We start from the raw sequence: 26802 nt of genomic DNA, 5'->3' as shown, positions 1-26802 counted from the left end.
GGAAAGACCACCACAGTGCTCCTCCAAAGCCTGTCATATGTCTTTGTCATCAAGTGAATGGACCCCGACCTGCCTTCTCAACCACGAAATGCTTAGCTATAATGACTCACATTTCTAAGCATGCTAGAGTATGCCTAGACTAAGGATTCAGCAATTGTTTCTGGTGCTCCTGATTTAGGCTCCAAGAATTAGCTATGTCAGAAATCCTAATTAACTTGGTAACTTCTGGAGCCCAATTCTCTTATCTGTAAAAGGATGACCTATACCTATCCACAAAAATAAAAGAGAATAAAGTCACCTGGCACATTCTCCAGCACTTAAATATTCAAAATGAAACAAAAGGCAAACACCAAGGGGAAAAAAAACAAAACTGTAACATCCTTTGAGTTTCATACATCTTTAAAAAAAATACTGTCAAACTGATGTCTGTGGTGAAAGAAACAAATTACTGCAAAAATGTTTGCTATCTTAGAGTCTCACAAGATAAATCATATAAGACATGTGTCTGACAAATCTGACATTTTCATAGACACTGAAAAAAGGCAACACTTTTTATCGTAATTCAATTCAACAAGTAATTCAATGCATCATCAAAGTACTGGGTTAGCAGTAGGTGAAGACTCAAGAGACTGATCCCTCAATTCAATTCTCATATTTAAATATAACTATGGAGGTAGTTTCAGAAACTTTGGTAGCTCAGATGGTAAAGAATCCGCCTGCAATGTGGGAGACCTGGGTTCAATCCCTGGCTCAGGAAGATCCCCTGGAAAAGGGAATGACAACCTACTCCAGTTTCTTGCCTGGAAAATCCCCTGGACAGGAAAGCCTGGCAAACTTTAGTCCATGGGGTCACAAAAGAGTCGGACACAAGTGAGCGACTAACACTTTAATAGTCATTTAAAGTTTCCATTTACATATCATTCAGTTAATAGTTAGCACTTTTATAGGGTAAACTGAATTGGTATTCTGAGCATATTTGAAGTATATTTTAAGTAATACAAAGTGAAAGTGTTAGTTGTTCAGTCATGTCCGACTCTTAGCGACTGCCATTTCCTTCTCCAGGGGATCTTCCTGGCCCAGGGATCGGACCCTGGTCTCCTGCATTGGAGGCAGATCCTTTACCGACTAAGACACCAGGGAAGCCCCTTCAATGATTTAAAATAAATGATCTGGACAATGTAAACACAAGCATCTTTCAAGATTTAAGACTGAAATCAGTCTAACAACAACTGGTATTATTAAGGGTTGTACTTTAAAATACAATCTTCGTATTTCATCTGACTGTTCATTATTTTCCATCTCCCACAGAGGGCAAACCATATAAATACTCATTTTCAATAGTTTTTATAGCAAAGATTAGACCTATTTGGTTTAAGTGAGCTATAATGACTTCTAATAAAAGGCTTCATGTCTTATTAAGTATTACAAAAAGACTGCAATGGTCTCATCATCATAATTCTGCCTACAAGCTTTTTCGTGCCAATTATACTTAATAATTATCTAAAGATAAATTTTTTGAGGATTCAGGACTCAATTCAACTTGAGCTTTTTTTTAATTCAATGAATAATATAGTAACATTGTACTGAGACTGGAACGTGAAAATGCTATATAAATTTGCTTTGACCAAATGATCATGAATGAATCACAACTGCTACTGAGTGTTTGGCATTTTTACTTTCACAAAGGTTCAGAAACTGATGGCCACAGACACATCTTACTTTACAAACTAGTCTTTGTAATGGGAGTGGCACAAATTAAAGCCAGAATGTCTCTGAAAAATCTTGGCTCAGTTCACTGATAACCACTCTTCGCATGAAGAACTCTCCAGAAACAGCTGCTTCCTGCGGTAAGCTTAAGTGCTTAGTTTGTAAGGACTGCCCTCAGCAGGTTGGCACTTGATATCTACTTTGTATTTAAGCCTTGGTCTTTACAAATCTGGCAAATGAAAACCTATTAGCAATTTTCAGTAATTTTTCAGACAAACCGACCGATCTTGAGTTACTCTTCTATAGACCTGACTTCATTTGGTACCCACCTTCTTTGACAAATACTTCTGTTTGGGGAAAATGTTGGTTACTCGAGGTTTGTGGTCTAGTGTCTCCCTGTTATCAGGGGCTTTCACTTTATATATCCTTACAAGCCAGTGCTCTGATGTGAAGGCCTCCTCCAAATGCTTGAATTTAATGTCCTTGTTTCCAATCTCAGCATTACGTGTCCGATCAAAACCTGGAGGTGTACGGAAATCCAGCTGCAAAAGTGACATGAGTAGTGGATGTTAAACATACTGGGAAACATTCAGTATTAGAAGGGAATGTTATCACCAGAGCACAACTCTCTCTTTTTAAACTAGGGAAACAGAATCAGAGTGATATACTGTTAACCAGTCCTCGTATGCTGCTAACCAGACAAGAAGAAATCAGCAAGAGAGAAACTCAATGCATAAGAATTAGAATGGACGAGGGGCCTGCAGGCACAAAAAACCCAAAACAGCAAAATGAAATCCATGAAAACCCTTCTTATAGGTTTTCAGAGCAAACACAGAAGGGCCTCCCTACCTGGACCTTGCACTACCAGGTTACTTTACCAGCCTCAAAGTTCTTCATCTGGCAATTCTGCATGACTGGCTCCTTTCTATTCTCTGGTCTCAGCCCAAACACCATCACTTCAGGGAAATCTTTTCTTTAGATTGATGACTGAGAAGTCTCCTCCACTGATTCTTTTATTCTATAGTGTTTGTTGCTAAAATTTTTATTTTCAAAATTATCTGCATCCTCCACTAGGAGGTAAGGTGCACGACGACTTTACCTTATTCAGTGTGGCTCTCTCTCACCAGTGCTACTTGTGAAATCAGAGCACAAGTAAGCCTGATGCTAAACATCCTGAAAGTGGCAACTACAAAGGACGTTAAACCAAACCAAGGGAAGATTAACCAGGACGAGGAGAGACAAAAATGGAGGCAAGGGAGAGGATTTTAAGAAATTCTCGGAGTAGGTTTATGCTATCACATAGAACCTAAGTGAATTCAATTTAAAAATAAGACCAGAAAACAAATCTCGTCCAATGAGGGAATAACTTATTACATATCTTACAACAGGAAAGTTATTATACTTCATGTCTTGAACATATTCTTGAGTAGGGAAAGGCATCAAAATGAATGCATGCTAGATGCATGGCTTAGAACTCTCAATCAGACAGGAAAAACAAAGGTCCTTTAATGCTATTATTAGTGAATAGAGAAACTAATCTTTCACCAATTTTCTGGGGCAGCTAATTATTGTGCCCTTAGTGCTTATCTCTTAGCATAACATGAGTTTAGAGACCAGGCAGTTTGCCTTCAAAAGAAATCAAAACACTAACAAAAACTTAAACCTAGTAGTAAAATTATTATTTTTTAAAGCTACTTGTTTTAAAAAATTCCAAATGAATAATGCAGAAGTGTTATCTTGATCCGTGGTTTTTTCCTCTGCCTTCTAGTATCAACCAGAAAGCAGCACGGAACCAGAAAGTTTTCAATATAACCTTAGTATGAAGGTGTAACTTGGTATGACAGTCATGGAATATAAAAGTTAGGAAGAACAGTAGAGGCTACCAGGAGCCCCATTATATACAGATAAGGAAAAAACCAAGCCCAGGGAGAATGTGACTCATCCAAGGATTACATGATATGATAGAGCCCGATCTGGACCCCAGCTTGTGACAGTTGCTGTTCGTTCCTTTTGCCACAATGCTTCCCTGTCCATTCATTCCTTTCATTGACTAAATCTTTTGTAGCACATCATTCTAATTTTCTGGGAAACGCTGACCTAGAGAGTCCCAGCTATTTGAGGTAATGGAGAACAGGGAGAGAATAAATGTGTGAAGTGACTAAATAATCCAACCCTTTAATTTCCAGCTTTCCCTCACCAGGCAGTAGAGTAAGCTACTTAAGATCACACTGCTGCCCAACTGGAAGACCCCTCGCTGGGAGAGCAACGTTTTCCAAAAACATGAAGTCAAAAAAAAAAAGCAGAATGGCAGGCAAGGGTTGGGTTTAAGCCTCTATTAATTAACACTTTGGAAAGAAACCTCTGCTCTAAAAAATATTTCCTCATTTTTCACACAGAAGTTTCAGAAAGTAAACAGAGTAGAAAAAATTTTAGATGAGCACATTTTTCTTTAGAGCACAACCAAAATATTATCCTGCTTTTTAGAGTCAAACAAGACTATTTTTAAAATATTCCTGTGAATAAATCTAGAATAAAGCTTATAAAATAAAGATTATAGAAAAAAACAAAGATTATAACTAACCTGCATTTCTCCAAATCTGTAGTATGACATTTTATACATAAGGCAATTCAACAAAGTAGGGGATCCTGCTTTGTCTACACGGAATTCTCCTTGTGAGGTGAAATAGTCACTTTCCTACAGGAAAGAATCCAGAAGTTTCTGTGTCAGTTTAATATAACATATTCACAACTACAGGTTCCCCTTTTCATTTCCCCGTAAGAGCTAGCTTTTGAGGTTATCTTCATAAAGCCGTATTTAGTTAAATCTCAAAAAAACACAGTATCAGAAGACAAATTTATAAATTTAATATGATCTCTTAAAAACCCACAAAACTATCATGGGTGTTTAATACTCAGTCCAGAAATTATTTATTAAAAGAAAAAAGTATCCAAGAAAACATAAAGAGAACAATAGTTTGCTGGATGAAGGAGAGCAACTAATTCTACCAGATTTTAAACCATGTTATAATAAAACCTCAATAATTATTTAAAAAAAAAAAAAAAAAGGTACCAACACCATGAATTAATACTAGGTATGCTGACTCTCTCCAACTGTGTCCCCTTCCCCAGCCATTCATTATTCCTTTTCAGAGTTTTCCTAAATTTGTTTTATTTTTCCATATGAATGCCAAAACAATTTTTTTAGTTGGGAGGGGAACATTTAGAAAACTCTTACAGCAATTTTTATTGTAAGTGCATCAAGTTTATAAATTAACCTCTGAGAGGGCCAATCTGATACTATTGACAGAAATTTCTTTTCTAGGAATTTATCCTACAGAGATACTAAAATGTGGGCAAAATGATGAGTGTAGAAAGTTACTTATTGCACCACCGTTTCAGATTAAAAAACTTGAAAAATCTTAATATCCATTAACAGGGACAGGTTAAATAAATCATAGTGCACACATGCAATGGAACACACTATACAGATGTAAAAAAACAGAAATGAAGAAGGATCCCCATATTTTAATATGTGAAGATCTCCATAGAATATTGTGAAGTAAAAAAATACAAGAACAATGTATATATTCTTTATTTTATTTTAAAACTTTACATAATTGTATTAGTTTTGATATATTTTCCTACTAGTTATCTGCTTCAATTAGAATAAGAAAATAACAAGAGATTACCATGGACTTTTTTCTTTTTCTTGGGGGGGGGGGGGATACACTTTTACTCTATGTCCCTATATATATTCATTTTGTGAACCATGTGAATGTGTAAATTACTTCCTCACAAAGCACAGAAAATTAGGATTTTTCTCTACACAAATGTTCAAAACATATCTCAATCTATCATGTCAAAATTTTAACACTGCTAAAAGCAAATCCACAAGTGAAAACTCACATACTTGGAAGATTAAGACCAATATAAATACAAGGAAATACTATTAATGGTAGTTAAGAGATAATGTCGGGTAGTTAAGCATTTATGTTTAAACAGGAAATCTGGGGTTTTACTCAACTTTACCCCTGTCACACATAACACATTCCCATGTTTTCCCAAAAGGTCCTTTTATTCCGGATCAGCAGTGAATCCTACTCTCCTCTTTTATGCCTTCATCATGTAACCTCACTGCTGGGTGCCCATCCTCTCTGAGTGGGAGGATACAACACAGTCTACCTAAAAAACAGGCTGGACAGGACCTGATGAATAGAGACATGGATGTACCTACCACAGAAGGACCTCTGCCAAGAGGACAGAACTATTGTAGGGAAGGTACCCCAAGAAGAAAAGATTATAACATGAATGTCAGATGAGCCAAGGAAAGAAAACACAAACCAAGTTTCATGGGCTAGGGCAGAGTGACAGAGTGGAAAACATTGCTAGCAGGACAAGAAGCCAGCAAAGGGAAGTATTAAGGGGTTGCATTCTGAGCTAAGTGGTTTTTTATACCAATGCTTTCCTATTTCAATCATCATTCTGATTATTCTAAACCAGTCATGAGGCTGAGGGTTCATCTATGTTACCAGAAAATCTCGTAACAGTACTACAAGTGAATTATTCCTGGCATCTCTATTAGTTATCAACTGAAATGGCCCTAATCACCACTGTTAACACTAGAACCTAGAACAAGACCTACCACTCGAACCATATAATGCTGACTGGTCGAAAAACAACTTGCCCAAAGCACCAAGCTGACAGCGGCAGGGTTTAGTTGCAACTCTTATCTGTCTGCTTTTTTTTTCCGAGGCTCCTTTCCTTAAACTAATGGAGGCTTAAAAAAAAAAAAAAAAAAGCTGTAAAGTAACATGATCAATGTCATGTTAAAATTGGGAGAGGAAACAGACAAAGGCAAAGACAGCAATTTGAAGGCTACTGTCCTATTTCAGGTTTATGAGCACTGGGGTCAATACCAGAGTGGAAGCAACAAAAATGGAAGGAAAGGGCAAATGTGAGAGGCTGTAGGAGTAAAAGCAAGAATCTTGAGAAGAAACTGTTTCCTAGAGGAGAATGGGAGTACCAGATTTCAAAAGTTTTAAACCTGGGAAAATGCTTATGCTGGCTTTAGTAAACAGTACAGTGAGGGACTGCTCTGGAGACAGGATGATGATAACAAATACAACGCAGTCAGAAAGGGAAGAGGGTTACCTGCACTCTGGGAATGGTCCTTCACACACCAACAAGAACCTAGTTTCTTACCCGAATATCTTTTGGATGTTCCCCTTCAGCTATCCTAACCATCCAGAGAAACTTGTTGATGTCATCACCAGAATAGCCAATAACCCCTCCAAAAATAATCAAAACATAATCTACGTCCAGACTCCTCATGATTTTATAGGCTGCTGTTTCATTTGAAGACATAGCTTTTCCCACCTAAAGAATAAAAAAGTGAGAATATGTGTTCTTAGTCCCAAAATAACACTAAAAATAAACATGAATGCACATTTTTAGCTTAAAATAGAATGCATCTCAAAAGTTTGATTTACATGGAATTCTTTTCATAGAAACAATCTGCTATAAATTCAACAAATTCATGAGATTTATAAGCACCTCCCTTACTATAACCAACTACAGCATGTCAAAATCAGGATATGTGCTCATATTTTCCTAGTAATTTGGTCGCATTAAATTAACATTTTAATATGAAAGCAAACAAAAAAAGCTTAAAAGAAGTAGAATTTCTCAAAATCCCATGCTGGGGATGACCATCCATCTAGCTACAACAAATATATCCTTTTCTTCAGTCTACCAAACACCTAATGATTAGCCGCAACACTAAATACAAACAAAATTCATTTGGCTAACACCTAGCTATCTATTTAAAATCTTTAGAGAACAGAAAGGTGATTAATTAATGTAAATTAGTTATGTAATAGCTAGAGTAAACATAATGTGCATGTTCATAAAACACACTGCACTTGCTTTACACATCTGCAAATAATTTTCTTAACTTACGAAAAGGAAAATATAAGACAAATACAGTAAATTTCAGATTTTGCCTCATTCTCCAGCATATAGCCTCTGATTCTGAATGATATATAAACAAATTCTAGTCTTAAAAACCAAATAAGCAAGCATACATCGAATCACTTTACTGAACAAATATGTAGAGAAGTATGTTGAAAATTCAGCAAACAAAAAGCACTTTCCCCCACAGTTTTCCTACTTAATCACAAGTGAAGTCTGATGTCTAAGTAGTGAATAACGGTTTGTAACTTTTGACCTTCTGTTGGTCAAGTTCTTACCAGTGCTATGTGGCTGTTATTCCAGGTGTTGTTATCCACCAGAGTGGTTCTATTAGCCATCCCAGCAATCTGATAGCCGTAATCCCACCAAGACATCACTCGGGCATGTTCATCTGTATTCTGCCTTAGCCAAAAGTAAGCTTCTCTGAAATCATCTAAAATATTCCTGGTTCTGAAAAGAATCACAATATTAACTTAAATAAGACCTTATAAATGTGAAGATGGTTTCTTAAAATCTTGGGGTGCCAGGCCACTAAATAATTTCATATTTTAAGGATAGTAGTTAAAAAGCCTCAAGGGTAGGGAAGAAGAAAGAAAAAAAAAAGAGCTAGACTAGTGCTTCTTTGACTTTAATAGGCATACAAACCACCAGGCTATCATGTAAAAAAGCAAATTCTGATATAGTAGTTCTGAAATGGAGCCTGCACAAGTCTGAAGAGTATCCACATGAAGCAGAAGCTGGGGTGGGAATGTAGGGGCAGAACAGAGACCACCTGTTGTTAAATTTCAGCTGCATCAGAATCCCTGGGGCACTCCTTAAAACACAGATTCCTGAGTCTCACCCCCCCGTTCTAACTCTACATGCTTAGGTGGGGTCAAGAACGCGCATGTCTAATGGGCTTCCTGGTAATGATGATGCTGTGTCCAAGCATGACACTTTGAGAAAGACTAATGTGTATGTTATATATGCAAAGATATTCAGATAGACCTCTGAATTCTATTTTTTGAGGCAAGAGAAAGAGCAGGTGTGGAACCCTTTCGTAGTCAAGCCATCTTCTTACCCATCATGGTTGTAAGAGGCCAGGACCACGCTTGGGCTGGAGTACGCATTGCTTGTGACCCAGGTGCAGTGGACTGCAAACATCATCAACAGCATCAGCATCAGCATGGTGACAATGCTTTTTATATTAGGACCTAATCCCTCTTCCGTTTTTTCCTGCTCAGTTACATGCTTCCTCACTTTGCCTGCCTGAAAATACAGAAAACTGATGAGACAAATTCATCATCTCACTTGCTTTCATTAAGACATTAAATGGAGAAGCTGGGAGAATGTCATTTATCAATTTAATTCTTTCAAGAGGAGAATGTATAACCATCAGGAATTCTTGCGTGGGTCATACAATGTTTTCTAAAAATTATCAAGGTAGATTCTCAAGTCAACTGTCAAAAAGAAGACTTCCTGGAACTAAACCCAATCCAGGAACTGGTTGCAGAGCAAAATATCTCCAGTAAGAAGTTGCTTTGGAACTCAATTGACCTTATGTTTACATAAATACGAAGGGGAGAACCAAATGGTCTCATCCTGGCAACCTTTCTTTATAAAAAAATTGAATTCCTCATCCTGAAAAAAGCAATGTTCAGTTATAATCCAGGACTTTGTAGGACTTTAGTACAGGAAAAAGAACACATTATCAGAGTGAGTTTTCCAATTTCCAAACCCTAAATCAATAACCTTGTTAAAATCAAGAGGGTGTGGGGGGGGGGGGAGGTAGGAGGGTTCAGGATGGGGAGCACAGGTATGCCTGTGGCAGATTCATTTTGATGCTTGGCGGAACTAATACAATGTTGTGAAGTTTAAAGGTGAAATAAAATTAAAAAAGAAAATAAATAAATAAATAAAATAAAAAAAAAACAATAAACCTCATCAAAAACCAGGAGAGAACAGGACAGAGTCAGAGGTTCTAAACTGCAAGGTTAATTATTAAGAAACCACAAAACAAAAATAAACAAAAAAGCAGGCATGTGCTTTAATAGCACTAATCTGTATGAATGATATTGGACCTATCATAGTAAGGAAAGAAAAGTTTTAAACTGCTACTTAAAAACCTAGTTAATATAGTAAAGTTTAATTTGTTGTTCAAGATAAGTGCTCTAAGTCTTTCCACACTTCCACCAAATCTAATTCTGCTGTGTTTCCTGAGATCTTAAAAGTAAATTACATTATATGGGCCCAGCACCTAGTATTAACGAACTGGAGACCTTTTTTTTTTTTTTTTTTAAAGGCATTTAATACCCTTCATATGGGATTTCCTAGGTGGTGCAGTGGGTAAAGAATCCACCTGCCAATACAGGAGACGTGGGAAGATCCCCTGAAGAAGGAAATGGTGACCCACTCCAGTATTCTTGCCTGAAAAATCCCACGGACAGAGGACCTACAGTCGATGGGGTCGCAAAGTGTCAGACAAAACAGCATACACAATATCCCTCATTTACTGTTCAGTCTACCAGATATTTAAAAAGTTTACACTGAATATGGACTTCAAGGATAAACCCTTGTGCACATGGTTTCAGAAAGATTTATAGTGTTAAATTTTATGTAATTTAGTAAGAACATCAGCTTTTTGCTCTCAAAATTGGGTTTTAGTTTATAAAACCTGACCCAAAAGGTGATTATATACTCTGGTGACATTCTGTTTTCTTATTCTGAGTGAAAAGACGAACTTTCTCTAGATTCTTGTTTAACCACACTTCTTAATATGTATGGTTCTTACTATGATGGAAAAACAAAACAAAGGAACACATAAAACTTTTAAAGGCCTTACTTTAGATTTCCCACCTTATCATACAAATTTCCTGGGTTTCTCTTGTCATCCTCATCACTGCTGTCCTCCACAGGCGGGTTTTCCCTTTTCATGTCGTCCCCCAAATAGTGCTCAAAAACGTTTGAGAAGGCAATTGCAGACAGCATGCAGACGACTGGAGTCAAGGTCAACATCAGCCGGACCATCACACCCGCAAAGTAGACGGCACTGATGGCGTACAGTGCAACTGCAAAGACAGGTTCTCTTACAATACTTCAGGAAAGAAAGGGTCCCAGGAAGACCCATTGAAAATTCAAAACTACTTCAAAGGACAATCGAAACACAGACAAACATCTCATAAAAGGGCTGTTTCTAAACTGATAATCTGAACCAATTTCAAAGTCATATTTAGAGATTATAACTAGTATTGACCAAATAAACACTACATATCAATAGTTTAGAGAAATGTATCAGGATTCAAATTAATTATAGCTATTATGGGGAATGAGACAATTTGTTATTTGTCAACAGCATCACATATTAGGAAAATCCATAACAGAGGAAAATGTGTTTGGTGAATTATAGGCACAGTAAGTTTATAGAATCAAATAGTCTATGAAAAGATCATGCCAATATTTGGCATAAAGCCTGCTTTAAAGTAAGAATAGGATAAGAAGAAAACAATTTATTAACCAAAGGAGGAACTTATGAAGCTATTGCTGAGAAACTTAAAAAGTCTGCAAGTACTTTCCAACAATCAAACCGTTCCAGATAATGTGCTCACCACGGGGAAAGGCTCTATTCATTTCTGGCTAGAGGCTGTGACTTCACAAAGTTACTGCGTCATCTGAGTGCCCATCTCACTGGAAACAAATTCATATTTTTTTCCTGACTAAAAAATACATTTACTATACAATATTGTTTATCTCAGTGAATTTTTATATGCACACACCTATGTAATTGCCACCCATATCAAAATACAGAACATCTGTATCCCTCCTCAGGAGAAGCCCTCATGCCTCTTCCTAATCAATAACCACTACGCTCTCCCATAAAACAGGTAATCACTATTTGAACTTTTAAAGCAATAATTTAACTTTCCTTATTCTCAGTTCAGTTCAGTCGCTCAGTTGTGTCTGAATCTTTGTGACCTCATGGACTGCAGAAAGCCAGGCTTCCCTATCCATCACCAACTCCCACAGCTTGCTGAAACTGCTATCCATCAAGTCAGTGACGCCATCCAACCATCTCGTCCTCTGTCATCTCCTTCTCCTCCTGCCTTCAATCTTTCCCAGTATCAGGGTCTTTTCCAATGAGTCAGTCCTTCACATCATATGCCCAAACTACTGGAGCTTCAGCTTCAGCATCAGTCCTTCCAGTGAATATTCAAGATTGATTTCCTTTAAGGATTAACTGGTTTGATCTCCTTGCAGTCCAGAGGACTTTCAGGAGTCTTCTCCAACACCACAGCTTGAAAGCATCAATTCTTCAATGTTCAGCTTTCTTTATGGCCCAACTCTCACATCCATACATGACTATTGGAAGAACCGTAGCTTTGACTAGATGAGCCTTTGCCAGCAAAGGAATGTCTCTGCTTTTTAATATGCTGTCTAGGTTTGAAATGGCTTTCCTTCCAAGGAGCAAGTGCCTTTTACTTTCATGGCTGAAGTCACCATCTGCAGAGATTTTGAAGCCCACTCTTTCCCCATCTATTTGACATGAAGTGATGGGACCGGATGCCATGATCTTTGTTTTTGAACGTTGAGTTTTAAACCAGATTTTTCGGTCTCCTCTTTCACCAAGAGGCTCTTTAGTTCTTCGCTTTCTGCCATAAGGGTGGTGTCATCTGCCTCTCTGAGGTTATTGATATTTCACCCAGCAATCTTGATTCCAGCTTGTGCTTTATCCAGTCTGGCATTTCTCATTATGTACTCTGTATGTAAGTTAAATAAGCAAGGTGACAATATACGTCCTGGACGTATTCCTTTCCTAATTTGGAACCAGTCCATTGTTCCACATCTGGTTCTAACTGTTGCTTCTTGACCTTCATACAGATTTCTCAGGAGGCAGGTCAGGTGGTCTGGTATTCCCATCTCTTGAAAAATTTTCCACAGTTTGTTATAATCCACACAGTCAAAGGCTTGAGTGAAGTCAATGAAGAAGATATTTTTCTGGGATTCTCTTGCTTTTTCTATGATCCAACAGATGTTGGCAATTTGATCTCTGGTTGTGCCTTTTCTAAATTCAGCTTGAACATCTGTAAATTCTCAGTTCATGTACTGCTGAAGCCTATCTTGGAGAATTTTGTGCATGACTTTGCCAGCATGTGAGATGAGTGCAACTGTGTGGTAGTCTGAGTATTCTTCGGCATTGCCTTTCTTTGGGATTGGAATGAAAACTGACCTTTTCCAGTCCTGTGGCCATTGCTGGGTTTTCCAAATTTGCTGGCATACTGAGTGTGGCACTTTAACAGCATCATCTTTTAGGGCTTGAAATAGCTCAGCTAGAATTCCATCACCTCTACAAGCTTTGCTCGTAGTGATGCTTCCTTATTCTTAAACTTCATAGAAATAAAATTATATAAAATGTTCTCTTTTGTACTGACTTCTTTTGTTTACCCACGTTATTCTTATATTAATTGTTGTGCTGTATTCCACTCTAAAATGCATAAGAATTTCTTTTTTCTACTGCTAACCTTTGAAATGTTTCTAACTAGGGACTATTATGGATAAAGTTGCTATGTACATTCTTAGACATGTCCTTTGTTAGACACACACACTCCCTTCTCTTGGTATCTAGGATTGGGACTGCTAAATCATGAATGGGCAATTTGTTAAACTAATTCTTCTTGAGTGATGTAGTATTAACATGGCTTTCTCCAAAGTCCACTGACCTATATAAAGCAGAAAAGAATGAGTGCTATTCTTTGGTTAGCACCTACGCAGATGCTATTTTCTCTCTCCTGACTTCACTCTGAAACTCTAACTTGTGAGTGTCATGCATGGTCCAGGCCACGTACTTGTACAAGATATATGCTTGTGTGACCCTGTGCATATTACAAAGCATTTTCAGTTTCAGGTCTTATCTTAAACAATGGCTTTAAAATAGTTTGTAATTCTAAGTCTTGTTGGTTGAAAATTACACAAATCTATCAGCCAAGAGGATATTTACTTACAGGTGATTCTTATTCTATTACAAAATGTACTTTCCCACTGAAATTTTTTGGATCATGGATGCCCCTGCGAAAGTCTTCCTACTTAGAATTAACTGAGAAAACATAGTCAAGTCTATTCTGTCAACAAAGTTATAATTTCCAATTCTCAGCCACAGACTATCATTACATTAACCTCTCAGAAAACAATAAATTGAAGGAAAAGCTCACATACTAGTCCAAAATTTAAAGAGTTAATAATTAAGAGTATATATAATGCAAATTCACTTAATTTTTCTTGGTTAAGCACTTATGCAAAGTAAGAGAGGAAAGTTTATGCAAAGTTGAGCAAAGACAAAACTTCATGGTGGAATGATAATCTCAATAACAAAAATAAACCGAAGTATTTATTAAAAACCTCTTACCAAATACTCTTTCATCGTTGATATTTTTAATGCAGAACCACAGGCCTGCTGGGAAGGTACACACAAGAATATGTAGATCAAAGAAGAAAGATACCCAAGTCGTAGGTTGATGCTCAGACACTGATGCAATAATTGGAATGTGTATTTTTGCATACCTGGTATTAAAGAAGTTTACGTTATTTAAAATTAAATGATAAAACAGAAGTTCCTTTTAGGTGAATAAACTTTCTTTGATTGTACTAATAGATATGGTTCCCATCTCTCCCTCTTCTGGCTTAAAAGTACATTCCAATGTTACCTGCTATAGTGGATATAAATCTGACACATATTGGTAAAACCAAAATCAACATACTTCCCCCTAAAATTAGAATTATCTAAGGCCAGTTATAAAAGGCCACACACATATTCTTCTGTGTGATTTCTAACACAAAAATGCTTGCTCAAATAGGAATTTCTTTTGCACTTGTTCTGATGCTGTAAAGAGCAATATTGCATAGGAACCTGGAATGTTAGGTCCATGAATCAAAACAAATTGCAAGTGGTCAAACAGGTGATGGCAAGAGTGAACATCAACATTTTTGGAATCAGTGAACTAAAATGGAATGGAATGGAATGGGTGAATTTAACTCAGATGACCATTATATATACTACTGTCGGCAAGAATCCCTAAGAAGAAATGGTGTAGCCATCATAGTCAACAAAAGAGTCCAAAAATGCCGTACTTGGATGCAATCTCAAAAACGACAGAATGTTTGTTTGTTTCCAAGGCAACATTCAACATCACATTCAACATTACCATTCAACATCACAGTAATCCAAGTCTATGCCCTGACCAGTAATGCTGAAAAAGCTGAAGTTGAATAGTTCTATGAAGACCTACAAAACCTTCTAGAACTAACAGCAAACAATGACGTCCTTTTCATTATAGGGGACTGGAATGCAAAAGTAGGAAGTCAGGAAATACCTGGAGTAACAGGCAAATTTGGCCTCGGAGTATAGAATGAAGCAGGGCAAAGGCTAATAGAGCTTTTCCAAGAGAATGCACTGGTCATCGCAAACACCCTCTTCCAACAACACAAGAGAAGACTACACATGGACATCAGCAGATGGTCAACACTGAAATCAGACTGATTATACTCTTTGCAGCCAAAGATGGAGAAGCTCTACACAGCCAGCAAAAACAAGACCAAGATGACCTGTGGCTCAGATCATGAACTCCTTATTGCCAAATTCAAACTTAAATTGAAGAAAATAGGGAAAATCACTAGACCATTCGGGTATGATCTAAATCAAATCCCTTCATGATTATACACTGGAAGTGACAAATAGATTCAAGGGATTAGATCTGATAGACAAGTGTGCCTGAAGAACTATGGACGGAGGTTCATGACATTGCAAAGGAGGCAGTGATCAAGATCATCCCCAAGAAAAAGAAATGCAAAATGGTTATCTGAGGAGGACTTACAAAGAGCTATGAAAAGAAGAGAAGTGAAAGGCAAAGGAGAAAATAAAAGATACACCCTTTTGAATTCAGAGTTCCAAAAAATAGCAGGGAGAGATAAGAAAGCCTTCCTCAGTATCAATGCAAAGAAATAGAGGAAAACAATACAATGGGAAGGACTAGAAATCTGTTCAAGAAAATCAGAGACACTAAGGGAACTTTTCATGCAAAGATGGGCGCAATAAAGGACAGAAACGGTATGGACCTAACAGAAGCAGAAGATATTATGAAGAGGTGGCAAGAATACACAGAAGAACTGTACAAAAGAGATCTTCATGACCCAGGTAATCATGATGGTGTGATCACTCACCTAGAGCCAGACATCCTGGAATGCAAAGTCAAGTGGGCCTTAGGAAGCATCACTACGAACAAAGCTAGTGGAGGTGATGGAATTCCAGTTGAGCTATTTCAAATCCTAGAAGAAGATGCTGTGAAAGTGCTGGACTCAATATGCCAGCAAATTTGGAAAACTCAGCAGTGGCCACAGGACTGGAAAATTCCAATCCCAAAGAAAGGCAATGCCAAAGAATGCTCAAACTATCACAAAACTGTACTCATCTCACACGCTAGCTAAGTAATGCTCAAATTTCTCCAAGCCAGGCCTCAACAGTATGTGAACCATGAACTTCCAGATGTTCAAGCTAGATTTAGAAAAGGCAGAGGAACCAGAGATCAGATTGCCAACATCCACTGGATCATCGAAAAAGCAAGAGTTCCAAATCGGGAAAGGAGTACGTCAAGGCTCTATATTGTCACCCTGCTTATTTAACTTATACGCAGAGTACATCATGAGAAATGCTGGGCTGGAGGAAGCACAAGCTGGAATCAAGATTGCCAGGAGAAATATCATTAACCTCAGATATGCAGATGACACCACCCTAATGACAAAAAGTAAAGAACTACAGAGCCTCTTGATAAAAGTGAAAGAGGAGTGTGAAAAAGTTGACTTAAAACTCAACATCCATAAAACTAAGATCATGGCATCTGGTCTCATCATTTCATGGCAAACAGATGGGGAAACAGTAGAAACAGAGACTTTATCTTTAGGGGCTCCAAGATCACTGCAGATGGTGACTGCAGCCATGAAATTAAAAGACACTTGCTCCTTGGATGAAAAGTTATGACCAACTTAGCACATTAAAAAAGCAGAGACATTATTTTGCCAACTAAGGTCCATCTAGTCAAAGCTATGGTTTTTCCAGTAGTCTTGTATAGATGTGAGAATTGGATTATAAAGAAAGCTGAGCAACAAAGAACTGATGCTTTTGAACTGTGGTGTTAGAGAAGAGTATTGAGTGTTCCCTGGAGTGCAAGGAGATCCAACCAGTCCATCCAAAAGGAAATCAGTCCTGAATATTCATTGGAAGGACTGATGCTAAAGCTGAAACTGCAATACTTTAGCCACCTGATGTGAAGAGCTGACTCATCTGAAAAGACCCTGATGCTGGGTAAGATTGAATGCAGGTGGAGAAGGGGACGACAGACGATGAGATGGTTGCATGGCATCACCGACTCAATGGACTTGAGTTTGAGTAAACTCTGGGGGTTGGTGATGGATAGGGAATCCTGACATGCTGAAGTCCATGGAGTCATAAAGATTTGGACACAACTGAGGGACTGAACTGAACAAGCACTTCCTAAGTTTGCACCAATGAGTTCGACTACCTTTTGGATATGTGACTAGCAGAATAACTCATCGAATAAGATATCCTATTGTGACAATACCTTTCTTAACACGGAGATGGCACAGAGGTGGTTGGTCAGAGACATGGAAAGGACAAGACAGATTTTCTCTGAAATGTCCTAAGATTCCAAAGTGGGCAAGTAAAGTTTGAAAACAAGAATAAGTATGACTAGTAAAATTTTAACCTAGTCAGAATTAATTAACTTCTACAACTGGGGTTTTTCCCTCAAACTCTCTGGTGATGCAAAGGCTGATCTCTGGAAGTATGTGTCTGTTAGCTTCAGCCACCCATACATCATTTGCTTATGCCCTTTAATTAGGCCTGGCTAGGGGCCTTTTTGGTATTATATCAAAGGGCAGGCCTGTTTAATAAAATGTGGTCGGTTTTTTATCGGGCCACATGGGGTAACAGAATAGCAGAATCAAGGGAGAGAGGTCAATTATCACCAAGAGATATTTTCTTATCCTTAGGAAAACATTTTTAGAGTTAAAAAAAGTATTGAGCTAATGTAAAAAAATTTTTTTTATTAACTCATCTCGTAAAAGCACTCTTAAAAAATGCAACAAATATCCTCTAGCATATTTGATGGTTAAAAAACACCAGGAAACTTAAATAAAATTAAATTTTTTCTCATATCTATAGCATATGGATTTATAACATAGTATCTATCCTTAAGGGTTAAAAATTAAATATTACTAACAGATGGAAACTTTGAATACATTGGTAAAAACAAACAAACAAAAAAATCAATCATTAAAATGGCACGTGTTACCTGAAATGTTTTAACAAACAAAAATAAGGAGTTGCCCATGAAGAACAGAAATATGACTTACATATCAAACTACAGGTGAATTCCAAACGGGTATTATAACAAAGACAAAATACAACATTTACTAAACCGGTATATGCTAAATATTTTAGAATGTTGCCAGGTATTGACAGAGATATTAACAATAAAGAAGACAAAAGAATATTTAAATAACATGAGGGCAAATAACTTATCTGCACTTACCCAGTGTCCCACAATGAGTAAAACCTGCCACTCCACGGTGCAATGTAACCTTGGAAGGAAAAATGCAAAGGAAATTCATTGGCCATTTCATTGTTTTTATTGGTTTTATGTTTACGGATTATTTGGACTAATTTTAAGCTAATGTTAAAAGAACTGCCCTAAAAAAAAAAGGTTATACTGTATTTCACACAGCTGGTCATCAGATAAAATACAGTAGTAGTAGTGTTAAGTCACTCAGTCATGTCCAACTCTTTGTGATCCTACGGATCCTTTGTGATCCTCTGTCCATGGAATTCTCAGGCAAGAATACTGGAGTGGGTTGCCATTTCCTTCTCCAGGGGGTCTTTCTGACCCAGGGATCGAACCCAGGTCTTCTGCATTGCTGGCAGATTCTTTACTGTCTGAGCCTTAGGGACCAAATTAAAAAAATACCCATGGACATTACATTTCCAAAGAAATACAACAAGCTAATGACAACAACACTGTAGAAAGCTTTCTGATTCTTTTAAACCTCTAATTGACTAGTAGAGATATTAAGATAGCACTGGATAATTTTAAAAAGGGAGAGGTGTCCAGTACGCCAAATTTAGATCAATTATAAAGGTGATTTTAAACATTTGTGCCTTTTACTCCTGTCAACGAATTCTTCATGATTTTATGAGCTAAGCTGGTACATTAATTTGACATATCTTCAGAAAGAATTTGATTTGTTTCCAGTGACTGGTAAAGTCAGGACAAGAAAGTAACTTAGAATCCAGAAGCTGACTGAAAGCTGATCTGGTTGGCTGTTTAGAAGCAGGAGACAGAGTATATAACACACTAGGGAGGGTAAACCTATGCCATTAACACCAGAAACTTTGGATTTTATACATTTTGGGCCTAATCATCTATCAAGAGAAGGATGCTTGAATGTGGATTTAGCAAAACCTGAAGCAACAAATATATTGTTTAAAAAAAGAAAGAAATTTTTTCTTTTTGTAGTGCTGTTCAGATTTTAGAACCTTTGACTTATTTTCATACCGTTTCTAAGGAAACAGTAGCTGACCTACTAGGATAAATGGAACATGTACAGAATTTACAAAAGAATTTACCTTTTGCAATGACTTAGAGACAATATTCACATCCGACAGGTGATGACACCTACCTGTGTAAGTCAAATAGATGACACTAAGGAACACAGCACCTGCAGCTAGCGACACACCCAAAAAGAACAGGGTCTGGAACTCTTGTTTTGTTAACCGGTCTCGCAGATACTGCAAGAAAGCGTAAGCTTGCAGCAATGCAAAGACACCTAATTAAAGAGAAGGTGCATATAAGTAATCAACAAAGCATTTTTCTAAGAACATTGAGAAACATTAATTTGGAAGACTTAGAATACCTTGTACAATTCAGTGATCTGACATTTCCTTTGTCAAATGACAGGTAACCAATTAATACATCCAAAAAATTCTGTTACATTTTTTTTTCTAATACATGAACAGAGAAGCCTGGTGTGCTGCAGTCCATGGGGACATGACTTAACGACTGAACAACAATATATGGTTACTGTTCATAGCTGGGGTGGGTGTGTGTGGTTTGAGATTCTCACTGAAAAATCTGATGATAAAAGCTATGGACCATCATCATCTCAAAGTTAAATATACCAATATTTATAAAATGCTACAAACAAAATGACTACCCACGGATTTTCTATGGGTCATGGACCTTGTGTGGAATCTCTGATAAAAAGTTTTATTCACAGATCTTTCATTGTATCTTGTTATCTGTGACCCAAATTAATGATGGCAAAATGCTCTGCTTTAGGGAGAATTATGTGACTTTATAATCAATATAAAAGCTCTTTTAATTCTAGTTAGTAGGGATGGATAAAATATTTTAGTGAGATGTAAAGAATATAAAAATGAAATGTTTCATTCCATCTAAATTTGGTAAAATGACAACTCAGTATAATAACTCACTATACAGATATATTACTATTTAATGTTTGTTTATACAAAGCAAATGTTTAATATTTGTTTATACAAAGCAAATTAGTGTTGGCAAAAAAGGATGTTTTACCTTCTCAAAACAGCCATACCTGGGAAGACAGGCACTTTCAGAAGCCCAATATCAGAAAGTCTCAATAAATTCTGTCATATTTTACAGTGGTGATGTTTCAGAACTAATACAATGAAAATTATAAACAACAACAAAACCCCAAAAGAACCCTTCATTCCACTGAAGACCAGTCACACATTCATGGATTCTTTAGAAGAAAGAACATAGATATTTTTCCTACCTGCAGCTGCCATGTGTTCACTTGTTCTGATTGGCTGGAATCCCACAAAAGGTATCTGCATGGATAATATTAGGCCCACAATATAGAAAGTGCTATATGCTATAAAGACAAAATAGGAAACAAGGACAATTCACTATTACCATTAAGTACTTCAAACATAAATATATACATGATTCATATATTTTTTAAGCAAAGTTTTAACAACTTATTTTAATAGAATTTTGAAGTGACTATTCTATTTGATACATATTTGATGATTAATCAACCATACATTATAAAACATACAATTCTTTTCTGCCATTTAAGAAAAGTATTATTTTAAGGAGACTGGTGCTGTTTTCTTCTTCTGAAAATGGAATCAAATTTTTTCAACCTATCATTAACAATTGTTGACATGACCCAATAAGCATGTAAACACCATTCCTATTAGCATTAACACAAAGTATGCATTACCAAATGAAAGCTTATCATTATCCTATATGAGCAGCTTGCAGTCTGAAAAGCTTGTATTTCACAACCTTTTTATAATCTCCTAATATTTTTGTACAGTAATGTAACCAGTTTAAAGAAACTTTATGTCCATCTACTAGGTTTTCTATTACTAAAGAACAAAAGAACTAAGTGCACAGAGGTCAAGTCATAAAACAGACTAGTTACAAATTTATTAGGATCTAATAAAGGAAACTTATTTGCTTTCTGCACTGAATATACTATGTAGTATTCTTGGCTTATATGAACCTAAGTGTATAGGCAAATTGGAAAGTGGTTACGGCTTGTATGAAGGACTTGTTTTTGCATTAAGGTGTTCACAGATCATTACAGCGAAAATATCTGGAATAGTCATAATTAAAACTTACTTTGAAAAAAAGTTAAAACTTCTGAAATAAGTAAATGTGAAAAATATTCCATTTAAAAAGCTTATTATACACATCACTTTATGAAGGATAGTCAATATTTAGTGCTTGGCAAATAAAGTACTCTACTAGGGAAAAAAAGACTGCAAGAGAACGGCTCAGCAGACGCATCTGTATGCTACACACTGTACAGCACAGCATACACTTCTCTTTATCCCAGCTGAGAAAGCATGCTTATTGAGGTAAATTATGGGTTAATATTTCAAATGTTAAGTTGCCTTCCAAGCTGTCTGATCAGAGATGACTACAGTATTAGGAAAAGGCTAAGAAGCTTAAGTAAATGTAATAGGAAGGACCAATGTATAAAGTTTCTGATGACCTCAAGCTAACAGAGAACTGGTTGTCAAGAGGATCCTGCAGAACCAACTCATCCAACAATGTACTTTCCAGACACATTCAGTTCAGTTCAGCCGCTCAGTTGTGTCCAACTCTTTGCGACCCCATGAATCGCAGCACGCCAGGCCTCCCTGTCCATCACCAACTCCCAGAGTTCACTCAGACTCACGTCCATCGAGTCAGTGATGCCATCCAGCCATCTCATCCTCTGTCATCCCTTTTTCCTCCTGCCCCCAGTCCCTCCCAGCATCAGAGTTTTTTCCAATGAGTCAATTCTTCGCATGAGGTGGCCAGAGTACTGGAGTTTCAGCTTTAGCATCATTCCTTCCAAAGAAAACCCAGGACTGATCTCCTTCAGAATGGACTGGTTGGATCTCCTTGCAGTCCAAGGGACTCTCAAGAGTCTTCTCCAACATCACAGTTCAAAAGTATCAATTCTTCGGTGCTCAGCTTTCTTCACAGACACATTAGTGTTGGACTAGAACTACTCTCAATGAGATATGTGAACGCAAATGCAATAAAGTAAATATGAACAAGAAATTCTATGTCACATATATTTGAACTGCCAACCCTTTTGGTTGATGGTGTTCAAATACCAGTATGTTTCTCTTACAAATCAGTCTGTGTAGATGCACAAAGAGTAAGCAGGCCGAATTAGGAAAAAAAAATGGGAACATGGTCATTTTGTGACCTTGAAGAACTGCTGTTATTCAGTCACTAAGTCCTGTCCAACTCTTTGTGACTCCATGGACTACAATGTGCCAGGCTTCCCTGTTCTTCACTATCTCCTGAAGTTTGCTCAAATTCATGTCCATTGAGTTGGTGAAGCTATTCAACTATCTCACCCTCTGCTGCCCTCTTCTCCTTTTGCCTTCAATCTTCCCAGCATCAGGGTCTTTTCAAATGAGTTGGCTCTTCACATCAGGTGGCAAAATTATTGAAGCTTCAGCTTCAATATCAGTCCCTCCAATGAATATTCAGGATTGATTTTCTTTTAGGATTGACTGTTTGCTCTCCTTGCAGTCCAAGGGACTCTCAAGAGTCTTCTCCAACACCACAACTCAAAAGCATCAATTCTTCGGTGCTCAGCTTTCTTTATGGTCCAACTCTCACATCCACACATGACTACTGGAAAAACCATAGCTTTGACCAGACAGACTTTTGTCAGCAAAGTGATATCTCTGCTTTTTAATATACTGTCTAGGTTTATCACAGCTTTCCTTCCAAACAAGTGTCTTTCATTTCATGGCTGCAGTCACTATCCACAGTGATTTTGAAGCCCAAGAAAATCTGTTAACTGTTTCTACTTTTCCAGGTATATTCAAAAAGAGACTAAATCTGCTAATATTCTCATTTCAGTGGTTTCATGCAGCTACACAGGCATTCACTGCCATTAGGTAAAGAAAACTCTTTAAAAGAAGTGGTACACTAGAGTTCAAGCTAATAAAAAAAGTGATGGAGATGGGTTCAAGAAAAAGAAACTCAATCTCAAGAAACATAAAAAAAGGCCAGGTGGGACTTTAACTTGCAAACACATTACTTTGTAAATATGAGTTAGTGTCAAACAAATCTCAGCTAATAGAAACAGACATGTTCTCAACAATATTTTACCTATAAATATTCCTCTACCCAAACTAACCTCATTTATACCTACTTACATACACTGATGATTCAAAGCTAATAAACGTGATACATGCGATAATCCGAAGATAACCATCTTCTTTTAAAAGAACTTGATTCATGTCTTCCCTATTTTTATCTTTTTTGGATCAGTGATACTGAGATGTTTACATAGAGGGATGTATGTTCTACTTCATAGTACTCTTTAACACGCAAATATTTCCATTGTTAAAGGCCCCAGATGGGAGTCAGTAGTGCTGAAATTCAAGACTCAATACCCAATCCTAACTGTAGTCACAACCTTCCCCAGGAATACTATTCTACTAGGTCAGCATGGAATGTTCTGTCAGCACAAATGAGGTAATTCTTTCTAACCCCCACTGCCCAAAGAAAGAGGAGGGAATCTGCCACAAAGACCCTTTCCCTCCCCCACAAGTAGGTTACCTAAGCCTGAAAGGCTTTTTTGGTTATGAATTCCTTGTCTTGCCTATAAAAAATCTTTCCCTTACAGTGGTTCTTTGGAGCTCCTTTCTAGTTGGCTAGAATAGTGATGCTGCCCAACTTATGAATCATTAATAAAGCCAATTAGATACTTAAAATGCACTCAGCTGAATTTTGTTTAAAAAAAAAAATTTCAAGTTTATCTTGCTTAATACTGCCCTTCTTCTTGAACCTGTAAAATTAGACATACATCACCATACCTCAATTTAAATCTCATTTACAAACCCATGTTTTAAAACACAAAAAATACATATTAAGAAACAGTGAAACTAGAAGAAACAGTGAAGTAAACCCTCAATTCTTAAACCATTCTCCAATGCAAAATGAAAATGTGTTTTTCTCGAGTCTTTGTACCATATGTTTTAAAATTATCTCTTTAATTCATTCAAATATTAAGTTATATTCTATTATGGTCAAGACATTCTAAAAATACAATCCGACCTTCTAAGAATCAGATATCCAATTTGGAAAATCAAAGATGTACACAAATTACCTCAATACAATGGAGCAAGTACATGCAACGTTGGTGGAAAAAACCCTGGCTCTGTAAGAACTTAAAGGAGGGCGAGAGCTCTGCTTCTTGACCTGGACACTGAAGACGCACATAACACCACCTGCACCATTCTCTGACATTCTCAGAACCCTCAACAGCACACGCACAGAGCAACTGTTCTCCACCAGACTCTGAAACTTGACCAAACTATGGTCTACATCTTCACAACCTTCTATCCATCTATCTTAACCTACTTTTCTTTACCCTTTAAACCAGAAGAATAAAGCTTTCTTTCCATCAAAGTAGTGAGTTCTAAGGAAACAAACAAGACCAATAGTGTGGTAAATCATTCATTACATCATGACAATGTTACCACACTGCCATCCTGTGGAAGTATAGTTACCAGCAATTTTCTCCTGCAGATCAAACTTCCAATGTGTTAGAATTCCCCTCAAATTATCATTAGGAAGATATATACAAAGTCTGTTAGCTTATTTGTAAGCAAAGAAAATCTCTTTGATTTGGGACAAATAGTAATCTTCTAAAACAGAACCTAAACATCTTTTCACTTTTACAGTACTTTTTTTCCCAAGGGTATTGGGTGGGACTAGATTGATATAGAAAAGAAACAAACCACTGTTCTTAGCTTAAGGTGCACATATGAGTTGGTCTGTAAAATAAAAGGCACCAAAAGGCCTGATTCAAGTACCAAAGAAATGCCCAGTTTTCAAGAAGCTCTTGCTGTTCCCCAAAGTAATCTTTAAGTATTTTCTTTCTCCCTGACAAAGTATCGCAACTTAAGTTGACAGCACCCTTCATGCTTTTAAAATACTACTGTACGTCCCTTTATGTAAATAAAGTTAGAAAAGGTTTTGTGAATATTATATTCTAGTTAACTCTAATCTACCATGAAATCACCTTAGCATTCGCTCTATCTCCTGGGTGATATTTAATAGAAAGAGCTGGCAAAATACTTCTCTCTCAACCACAACAGCACTAACCAAAAGAAACAGAAAATACTTCCAAACTCAACCAGTTTTGCTTTATTATTAATAAATATGATTAAAGGCTTACAAGACTGTTGAAATCTTTGATTAATAAAGATATTTTACTGTTTGATTACTGTGAATGCTGATAAATAAAGGGAGTGAAAGATGGGAAGAAACGTACATGAAATTATAGCTTACAAGATCCCCCCCACCAAAAAACAAACAAACAAACAAACAAAAACCCTCCATGGATTCTTCTTGACCAGCAGAAAGAAATATAATGACTAACAGAACACAAGAGAAAAAATAATTTTTCTTTCTCAAGGATGTGGTTCATTATAAACTGTATTGAATGAATCTTTTAAACTACTATTTTATAAGCTCTATTTGTAAAAGCAGGAAGAAGTGACTTGTGCAAAACATCTGAATGGAGACACAATGACAATTTTTTAAAATAGCAAATATACCTACTATTGATGCTTAAAATGAAATCAAGCATAGGATAGCAGAAAGAACGAAGAAATATAATTTAAAAGTGTAAGATGATGCTCTTTGGTAACTTCTAGAGCTAAATAGAAATGAGGAGGGTAGGGAAGTTAGACTTTGCTAATCTAACTTCACTTTCTTTAGCTCTTCTTCCTCTTCCTGATTCAGGGGCATTTCACAAAGGTCTATCCCTCAATCTTCTCCCTAACTCTGTTCTCCTGACCATTACATTTTTAGGGCCCTACATTTTTAAAAATTAAACAAAGAAACTCTTAGTTCTTCCCCATAACCATTTAATTTAAAAACATTTTTTCCTCATACCGTTTCAAAACAAAAAGTTCGGAGTTACTGTTTAATCCATGGTCGTCTTTTCTGGATTCCAATGCTGGCTAACAGTGTTTTCAGGGTAACGAAATATATAATCACATGTTGATATATTTCTACAGTAAGGTATTTATTCATATGGTAGGCAATACAGTCAGTGATTTTTTTGCATCACGGGTATCGAGCCAAAATATCTACATTTAGGCTTCAGCTCCATTACTAGCTACATGATCCTGAGCAAATTGTCTTCTCTTGTTTAACAGGACCTATCCTCAAGGTGAGGTTATCAAGAGTAAATGAGTTCAATACATGCAAAGAACTTAGGACAATTCACTGTGTATAAGAACTACCTGATATATATATATGTACTATTTCAGTGGTGATTGTTATAAAGTATACTGAAGTGGGTATAAACCTAATCAGCAGATTATAACTTTTTTAAAAAACTGATATAACACATACTAAAAAAACCCCGCCCTTTTAAAATGTACCACTGAGTGGTTATTATAGTGGTTATTATAGTGGTTATGTGTGTGACTAAAGTTGTGTGACTATCACCACTATTTAATTCTAGAACAATTCCACCACCCCCTCCCCCCACCCCCCGCCA

General features: G+C 36.8%; 1 protein-coding gene across 1 annotated transcript in view; it reads right to left on the bottom strand.

Moving 5' to 3' along the window:
- STT3B (STT3 oligosaccharyltransferase complex catalytic subunit B) overlaps positions 1–26802 on the bottom strand; it is a 103045-nt gene that overhangs the window by 1879 nt on the left and 74364 nt on the right. Inside the window, 10 exon segments of the mRNA NM_001097570.1 lie at positions 2037–2249; positions 4289–4402; positions 6910–7083; positions 7956–8127; positions 8738–8925; positions 10513–10724; positions 14054–14208; positions 18252–18300; positions 19396–19542; positions 20530–20628. Of these exon segments, the coding sequence (NP_001091039.1) occupies positions 2037–2249; positions 4289–4402; positions 6910–7083; positions 7956–8127; positions 8738–8925; positions 10513–10724; positions 14054–14208; positions 18252–18300; positions 19396–19542; positions 20530–20628 (1523 nt within the window).

Source organism: Bos taurus, chromosome 22, assembly GCF_002263795.3.
Source record: "Bos taurus isolate L1 Dominette 01449 registration number 42190680 breed Hereford chromosome 22, ARS-UCD2.0, whole genome shotgun sequence".
Lineage (NCBI taxonomy): Eukaryota > Metazoa > Chordata > Mammalia > Artiodactyla > Bovidae > Bos > Bos taurus.
Note: the sequence above shows the minus strand (reverse complement) of the source record. Positions and strands in the feature narration are given on the sequence as shown.